This window comes from Salarias fasciatus, chromosome 12, assembly GCF_902148845.1.
Source record: "Salarias fasciatus chromosome 12, fSalaFa1.1, whole genome shotgun sequence".
NCBI lineage: Eukaryota > Metazoa > Chordata > Actinopteri > Blenniiformes > Blenniidae > Salarias > Salarias fasciatus.
The window spans coordinates 1,039,516-1,048,884 of NC_043756.1; the positions used below are offsets into that span (position 1 = coordinate 1,039,516).

Below are 9,369 nucleotides of genomic sequence, written 5' to 3' on the forward strand. Positions count from 1 at the left end.
ATGTGAAGATGGGAGAAATTTCCTCTGGTTGTTTGGACATTGCTTGTGGGGTCCCACAGGGGTCTGTACTGGGTCCAAAATTATTTATTTTTTTAAATTAATGACATATTTAATGTATCAAAATTGTTTAAATTAATTCTCTTTGCAGATGACACTAACATATTTTATTCCAGTTGTAAGCGCCATTTCTTATGTGTAAGTTTAAGAAGATTTAAGTTCATGCATTGTGTATTTTAAGTTAAACAAGGGAGTTTCATATGTTAAAAGGTTTACACATTGGGCAATTAAGTTTGTTTGACCATGCAGTGTGTGTGCGTGCGGCTAGAGGGCGCACCTTTCGGGTGAACCCACAAGGAGGAAGCTATTTAGTTCAGCTGTTTGAAATGAGTAAATAAATGATGGCGGACGGAGCGCACGGTTCTTTTACCGTGCTGCGACGGAGACGTTGTCACACGCGTGAAAAGGCTCTTTGTCCGTTATTGTCAAGAACGGTTTAAAGCAAGACGATCAAAGAAACCACCGCTTCAGAAGATTAACCTCTACAGCAAGTAAAAGAACCGTGATCAGTGAGAGAAGGAGCCAAGTCGAGACGCAACGCAACAAGCTGGTAACCTGCAGAAACAAGCCAAAAGAGAACTGTCAGACAACACTGATGCTGTGATCTTCTGAAGATGGCACTTATTAAGGAATCAATGCGTGATTGGTGTCATGGATTGCTGTATTAGAACTGTTGTTGAGCACGGAACGCGGTAAAGAAGGAACAATGGAGGATGACGTCAAGCTGGACGCCAGTCAGAAGGAAGATGTGTGCGGTGCCGACGATGGCCAAAAGAGGGCGCCAAAGTACACAGAAAAATACATGAAAGAACAATTGCTGCGGCAGATCAATTTAAGAAGAGCAAAGCTGTCGCAGGTGACTGCAAAGCTGAACAAGATAAGTGCCTTGATGAACAACAGAGATGATCCAGACACTGTTGATGATCAGTTGAAGGAGTTTTTCAAACTCATGAGTGAATTTGACCAGTTAAACGAGAACGTTGTGCAACTTCTACCAGAAGAAGAGAGAGATTCTGACCAGACGTCTTGGTACCAACCAAAAAAGGACAATTTCAACATTTCATGATGGATTCAAAAGATTAACCTCTACACCAGTGATCATTATAGCGATTTGATATATAATGTAAATAATGAACTAATAAAATTAAAAACATGGATGAATATCAATAAACTGTCCTTAAATTTAAATAAAACCAAAGGTATGTTCTTTGGGAATTGTAATAGAAGTCTGGGCCCAGCAATAAATATAGATGGTGATTATTTAGAGGCAGTGTCAGAAATCAAATTCTTAGGAATTATTATTGACAGCAAATTAAACTTGGAAACTTTGGAAAGCACACTTAAGACATATCCAAAATAAGGTAGCTAAAAGCATTTCAATTATCAATAAAGCTAAATACTTCCTAGAATACCATGCATTGTACTTATTATATTGCTCATTAGTTTTTCCATACTTAAAGGAGTCATATTATGCTATTTTTCAGTCACGTCATATAGGTCACGGGCGCCCAAAAACATAGTATATAAGTTTGTTTGCCCCAAATTCGTCCTCTGTTCGGAGTTTGAGGGTCTAAAAAGTGGCTCTGAGGAGCCTTCTTCAGAACAGCCTGTTTTTGACAGCCTATTTTTCGTGATGAACTTGAACGCATCTGGCCACGCCCACCTCGTAAATTCACTGTCGTTGAGAAAGCACCTTACAGGAAGTTACACCGGAAGTTTCAAAATAAAACACAATGCACGACCTCACGGACGTAAACTTTTTCCTATATGTTGTTATTCCGCCGCCTCGGGAGGAGAGAATCAGCTGAACAGGGTCCAGACAGCAGCAAACGCGGAAATTACCGTTTTTATATAGAATAAACCAAACAAAAGTAACTATTGGATAAAGAAAAGCTCTCATTTGAGATCAAAACATAAACCATGAACTCATCCTTGCTGGAAGTCTATAAATTACAGATCAATGTGGCTGGACGAGCAGAGCGACCTCGCAGAAGCGAAATGAGGAGTGTTTTTTATTTTCTGTTTATATCATGTGTTGTTGGTGTGACATCGAGAGCAGAGAGCCTCTCAGAGGAGCAGCCCTCTTCATCCGGACGGCGCTGCCGGTGTGTGGTGACTTTGCGCCCGGCGCAGTGCGCCTCCGCCGGGTTCCGGAGCTGAGCAGCCTCCCGGCGAGGAGAGGAGCGGCCCGGCGGCCGGGCGAGCCGTGCGTCTCCGCCGCTTCGGGACCAGCTTCCGTGGAGCAGCTCCGGGCCGTTTACCCAATCGGCCCCAACTCGGCTCCTGGAAGTCAGACGCCCGGGCGCCGTCACAGCCGCGGCCGACTCAAAGAGCCTCTCTGCTGGGGAGAGGAGCTCCGCTACGTTCCCATCCGAGCTAACTGTGGCTAAGCTAGCAAAAACTGTCAGCTCGTCAGCTGACCCACCTGAAGACGGTGGAGGAGCTGACTTTATGAAAACACTGGAGATGGATGAGAAAATACAGCCGAAATGAGCGACCTGTCCGGGGGCCGGCCAGAGGCTGGATTCTCTTCCGGGGGGGGGGTGGCGTTCCTCTTCATGACGTCAGAAAGAGGAAGATTTCAGAACCGCGTGTTTGAGTGTATATTTTCTTAAAAGTGGAGCCACAATTGAGGGAGGTGACTGAATGTTTCACTTCTGGGGGATCATACAGAGGCTCTGGGAGGCAACATGACTGTAAAGACACCTTTTTAAAGTGAATTTTGCATAATATGACTCCTTTAACTTATTGCATAGAGATTTGGGCAAACAATTATAGAAGTGTGCTGCATCCCCTCTTCATTCTTCAAAAACGTGCTTTAAGAGTTATACATAAGGTAGGTTATTATGACCACACTAATATTTCTTCTGCAGTCCAAACACTTAAAGCTTCATGATTTGGCTAATTGTTACACTGCTCAAATTCTGTTTAAACCAGTAAAAAGGTACTCCCAATGAACATTCAAAAGCTTTTTGTAGACAGGGAAGGTCAGTCTGTGAGGGTGTGGAAACTTTAAAGTTCCAGCCATAAGAACCACTCGAAAAAGTTTTTGTGTTTCTGTGTGTGGTGTTAAACTTGGGAACCAACTGGGATCTGATCTCAAGCAATGTCCAAATATTCACCAGTTTAAAGCTAGGGTTGGCGATCTTGGAAAACTAGCATGTAGCACGAATGTAGCATCTCCCAAGGCTCCGCCCAGCTCCCACCCCATTGGAGGAGCTCCGTTGGGAGCGGAGACGCAGAGACGTTCCGCGCGCGCGGTGCGCGAAGCACTTCCGCGTCCATTGCGTTCCTGGCGTAACCTGTCCTCAGCGCTTCGTTTCTTCGTTTTTCTTTATTTGAACTATGCCAAGTATGGTGCACTCACCGGTAAGTAAAGCCCCAAACATTCTTCTCCGCCATTCTGCAACGACGCTCCGTCCTTCTACGCGCGCACTGAATCAGGGTCAGTGCACGCCATTGACATGTACGCGCAGGGGGCAGGTCGAACGGCGAAGGGATTTGATTGGTTTAAAAAAAGGTGTCCCGTCAAGACGATCGGTTGCTGTTTTTCCCGTTTTACTCCTGCTGTAGATAGCGGATATTTTCCAAACTACTTTAAGAAAACGCTATGAATTGTTTCCCATCGGGTCATAAAGATCATTTGAACCAGTATTTAAAAAAATGTATCTCATTCAAATCGCCAACCCGAGCTTTAAAGCAACACTGAGGAACTTTCAGTTTTCGTTGATTTTGGCGGCGCCAGTGGACAAAAGCGGTAGTGTTTTGCCTGAAAGAATACTACAGTTCCCATGAGGACTAGCATGTGACGTTGTAAAATACTGCTCCCGGTGGCGTGCTGTCGGACTGAACTCGCCTTCATTTGTTTCCAGCGGCTGTGTGAAGGACGGATAGCGACGAGGTCATGAATCTAATGGTGGCTAAACAATGTTCTATCATGATGTGACGCATGCCGTAAAGCAGTCCGTGGAAGCAATACTGACGTCCTCAGGCCGTGACAGAGGGGCCATTCAGCTAGTTGTAAGTCGATGTCTCGTCACAAAAGATATTAAAATGTTTTAAGGTTGAAAAGTTCCTTCATGTCGGTTTAAATCAAGATAGAAAAAAATACTTCCTACTAATTACAAGAATGAAGACAATGAATAATGTGTGTGTTTATATATGTGTATACACATATATAAACACATGTATTGACACATGTATTAAAAAAAATCTTCCTATGTTAAAAGTGTATAGAAATTAGGGGTGATGGTATTCAAAATTATATCCTCAAATGTTAAAATTGTATAGAAATTAGGGGTGATGGTATTCAAAATTATATCCTCAAATGTTAAAATTGTATAGAAATTGAGGGTGACGGCGGTGTTACATTTTTTTTTCTTCAACTATTTTTATGTAGGTATAGGAGAACATTTGCCAAAATGTGTGTCATACATATTGCAGCAGTCTATATGTCTTGAAGAAAAAAGGGGTAGGTTTAAATAAGCTCGTCTTCTGTCCACTCCCTTTCGAGCTGATGATTTCATTCTTTTCATCATTTTTTCTTTTCTTTCGTTGTTTTTAGTTTCCTCGAAGTTGAAGTTTGTTTTATTTCTTTTGTTCTTTTCTTTTTTTTCTGGCTCGAAATAAAGACATTGACTCACTCATTTCAGCTGGTCTGAGCTTTTATTACTTTCTCCTGAAGGCTGTAAAACTGAAACAAACCAGATAAGTGAACATATAAACAAGATGTATCACAACGTACATCACTGTCTGAAAACAAAACCAGTCAATATTTAAAATGAAAGCCGCTAGCTCAATGCTAACTATTAATGGAAACACCATTGACATGCTAACGGAATTAGCATCTGTGTTGAAACTTCAAAATAAACTCAAGTATCAAATTCACCTCCATCCTGAACATCAACTAAGTATACTTGAGTACTTACAGGCACGTATTTTCGATGCTGTTTGAAATGAACCCTAGAAAATCCAGCAGCAGCCACACTGCTCAGTCTTCTTCTCTCACTGCTGCAGGCTGACACTCTGTCCAGCTCACTAGCTCCCCCTAACGGGGGGCGGAGCCACTGCATGAAGCACAGGCAGGACAGCTCCCCGGGACTCTGGCTCCATCTAGTCCTCCATTATAGCACCACCCCATTTTTGAGAATACCAATTCTGGAAAAAAAATATCTATAAGCACAGAGTGAGCTTCTTCGTGTGACACTAATACAACTTTATGAGTTATTTACAGTCCTGACAGGAGGCTGAGCAGCAGTCAGACATTTGCCGCTGTGTTAAGAACAGCTTTACTTTGAGAGCGGCGTAAGCCCCGCCCACCTGTCAAACGGGAAATGAGTGGAAAATCCATTTTGTCAGTCAGGACAGGAAAACGAGTTGAATTTGGCCCGTTTATTGGAATGTGATTATGTCAATTTAACAGAAAATCAAACTGACAAAAGGTACCTGGTCCCTTCAGGATGGTGACATTGTTTTCTCCACCAGCACACCTCACAGAGCAGTGTTCGATGCGGCTATTATTATACAACATAGCCACTGTAATGAGAAGCTTGGACGCTGCTGTATGTATTGCATGATATTTTATTCCAACAGTGGTAAAAAAAATAAAAGAAATCACGTTTATTACATCCCCGGAGGGAGGAAGTGAATAAAACCTGTTGAAAGGGTGTCCGCCCGTATGCGACGCTCCTCAGAAACAGAAAACGCACCCGTATACAAACAGGGATCATCTGGGGGGTATTGCACAAAACCACGATAAGGGATTAAGCCGGCAAACTGTTGTTATCCTGTGGTGATCCTGTGGTGATCCTGTGGTGATCCTGTGGTGATCCTGGATGAAGTTATCCTCAAGTCGGTTGCACAAAAGCTGGCCAAGTTTATCCCGGACCAGTCACCATGGTGATTTATCCTCTGCAGCTCGCTGCTCCACAGCAGGCTAACTACCAGGATAAGATTAAACTGCTGTCAACAATGTGAGAAGTGGGCGTGGCTTACAGCATTTCCTGGATTTTTCTACTCATTACATCATTTAATCCTCCTGCAGCCAAACCTTACTACTGTAGTCGCTGCATCTGCAGGGTCTGGTTGACTTTACTATTATTTTGTTGCTCAGATTATATGAAGACCAACATAACTTTCAACACAGACGTTTCAGAATCCTTTCTTTATTAATACAAGTCCTACAATAAAAGGTTCATAATTATTGTAAAGACAATAGAAACAAAACCTTAATGAAACTGGTACTAAACCACACTGATGTAACAAATAAAGAATAAAAAATAAAATAATACAACCCTGAAGCTACGCAATGAGTAAAATGAGAAACAAAGAAAAACTAAAAGTCTCACACCACTGAAATGGACACAGTATAACAGACAGCATCATTTTGTCTTAACTGTCTCCTGAAAATAGGAAAATCCTCCTATTTCAGGACTCCAGCTTTAGGAGTGAACGGTCCCACATCATTCTGACTCCACTTTTTTAACAGCTACAGTCATACAGAAATTCATTCTCAGAAGACAACAAATTTATCACTTCATGTGATAATTGCTCTTTGAGTTACACTTAAGTAACTTACCAGACTGCAGAATAATTTTACGTTTGGTTTTCACCTGCTACAGGTTCTTTTCTAGCCGGACAGGTTTGTTCTTCATGACAGATGAGGGATGAAGCAGAACCCAGCATGAGGACAATTGATTCAATAGATAGCACGGACACAGAGTTGAAATATTCTTAAATAAATATCCTAAATATTGGCAAAATGCTGTTTCCCCCGTGTATTTCCTGTATTTTATTATTATGACTTTTGTATGATCATAATCATGGATCACAGCAGAATGAGGCCGCTGTCAGTGTCTGATCTGAGCGTCACTGTTTCACTCTAATAAAGCTGCAGGCCTGCATGCAGTACTTGTCCTCACCATTGAAGCGTGGGGGCGCTATGCCTTAAACGTCACTTAAAGCAGACGTACAGGCTGGAATATATGGAGTGAAATTAATGGACGTGTTTTGTGTAAAGTCCTCGCTCTGGGGCACCCCCCCATATAAGTGAGCCCCCCTACAGCCGCGGTACAGTCCACACTGCTGCTCATCCCGGTGAAGTAAGACGCTCGTCCTTGTTCCATTTTCAATCTGTGATTCTGTGATCGATGTCGTGGTCTTCTGAAGAACGCCGTGAACGCCACTGATCCTGATGCTCCTCACCTGGCTGGAGTAAGCCGCGTCTTTTCATCCTGGCTCGGCAAACGTGCAACCGATTAATCCAAGAAAACACCGACTGGGCTGACTCAAGACGCATTTTCATTTATCCTGGATGTATTTATCCGACTTTTGTGCAATACCCCCCTGATTGGTCAGAGCGAGCCGGCTTTCTATTGGTTGACAGCGTTGATACACGAAAAATCCGAGAGCAGAGCAGAGATCCGTGAGCACAAGTTCCGTGAGAGCAAGAGGAGTTTGAGTGTGAGCGCAGGAAATCTGTGCGAGCAGCGTCGTAACCGAGCGCGAGGACACAGTTTGAGCGCGACAGAGCAAATTTGAGCGCGAGAGCAGAGTTCTGAGAGACAATATCATGAAATCCGAGAATGAAATCGATCAATGCTGCCCTCAAATCAATTTAAAATGCTCTTGAATTTTGATAGGGATTTCATTCCATACGTATGGAAGTATGAAGTTTTATGGAGTGAAAAGTTCAATTACAACTCAGTCAAGTCAATGAGAAAAGAAACAGCAAAGAATTAAACCTACTGGATTCGCATCAGCATTTTATTTCCATTTCTTGTTTGTTTCACAAGAATGAGGCTTCTCACCTGTGTGAGTTTCAATGTGGACCAACAAATCACTCTGTGGACTGAAACCTTTCCTACGTTTCACAGGAGTGAGGCTGTGTGAATTCTCATGTGGCGCAACAAACTACCAAGCTGGCCAAAAGTTTTACTACATGTTTCACAAGAATACGGCTTCTCACCTGTGTGAGTTCTCATGTGGACCTTCAAATGAATCGATTGATTGAACCTTTTGCCACATGTTTCACAAGAATACGGCTTCTCACCTGTGTGGATCCTCATGTGGACCCTCATATCACTCTGTTGCCTGAACCTTTTGCCACATGTTTCACAGGAATACGGCTTCTCACCTGTGTGAATCCTCATGTGGACCTTGAAATCACACCGTTGAAAGAACCTCTTGCCACATGTTTCACAAGAATATGGCTTCTCACCTGTGTGAGATCTCATGTGGACCTTCAAATCACACCTTTGACTGTACCTTTTGCCACATGTTTCACAAGAATGAGGGTTCTCGCCCGTGTGAGTTCTCTTGTGGACCAACAAAGTACTCTGAAGCATGAACCTTTTCCCACATGTTTGACAAGAATGAAGCTTCTCACCTGTGTGACTTCTTTTCATGTGGCACAACAAATACTTCTGTTGCCTGTACTTTTTTCCACATGTATCACAAGAATACCACTTCTTATCTGTGTGAATTCTCATGTGGACCGTCAAATTAAACCGTTCACTGAACATTTTGCCACATATATCACAAGAGTACGGCTTCTCACCTGTGTGAGTCTTCATGTGGCGCAACAAAGTACTCCGATACCTGAAACCTTTCCCACATGTTTGACAGGAATGAGGGTTCTCATCTGTGTGAGTTCTCTTGTGGCCTGGTTGCCTGAAACCTTTGCCACGTGTTTCATTAAGGACCTCCTCAGCAGGGACCGTTACCTGATGTTTGTTAAGGTCAGTTTTCCCACAGGTTCCTTCAGCTTCAGCCTGCTTCTCTGAAACATGGCAGATGTTCTCACCGTTTCTATGAAACACCTTGAGTTTTTTCAGCTTCAAATATGGAGCTGGTTCTGAGTCCATGTGTCTTTTCTCATGGTGGACTTCAGAGTCCTGAGAGAGGAACCGCTCAGTCTCTGGTACTTCTGGGTCACTCAGGTCACTGTGATCCTCAACAGAAGGAACCTTCAAGGTTTCACTTTCAAACTTCACAATGAATTGTTCTCCCTTCTGGCTGCTGCTGAGTTCCTCAATCTGTGAGGACTTTGGTTCCTCCTGCTCCTCCTCAAACTGATGAAGTCCTGGTTCTTCTTTGATCCGTGGAGGTTCTGGTTCTTCTTCTCTGATGTGTGGAGGTTCTGGGTGGTCCTGTTCTAGACAGCAGTGTGTTTCCTGCTTCAAGAGCTGCTCCTCTCTGCAGTCATGGTCCTGTTGGAGCTCTGCAAGGAAACAGAAGCAGGAGATCAAAGACGATCTTATTATGAGCAACAGGAACTCTACAGTCCACCTTAAAAAAGTGTTACTCCAGGGG

The 9,369-nt window shown here is 43.2% G+C and overlaps 1 protein-coding gene across 1 annotated transcript; it reads right to left on the reverse strand.

Moving 5' to 3' along the window:
- Positions 1 to 7,881: 7,881 nt before the first annotated feature.
- On the reverse strand, positions 7,882 to 9,100 carry LOC115398306 (zinc finger protein 239-like). Its single transcript, XM_030105000.1, has one exon. The coding sequence runs from the start codon at positions 8,919 to 8,921 to the stop codon at positions 7,926 to 7,928; it is 996 nt and encodes a 331-aa protein (XP_029960860.1). The 5' UTR covers positions 8,922 to 9,100; the 3' UTR covers positions 7,882 to 7,925.
- Between the last annotated feature and the right edge of the window lie 269 nt (positions 9,101 to 9,369).

Excerpts from the sequence above, each read along its gene's own strand:
- LOC115398306 (XM_030105000.1), bottom strand. The coding sequence starts at position 8,921 with ATGGACTCAGAACCAGCTCCATATTTGAAGCTGAAAAAACTCAAGGTG.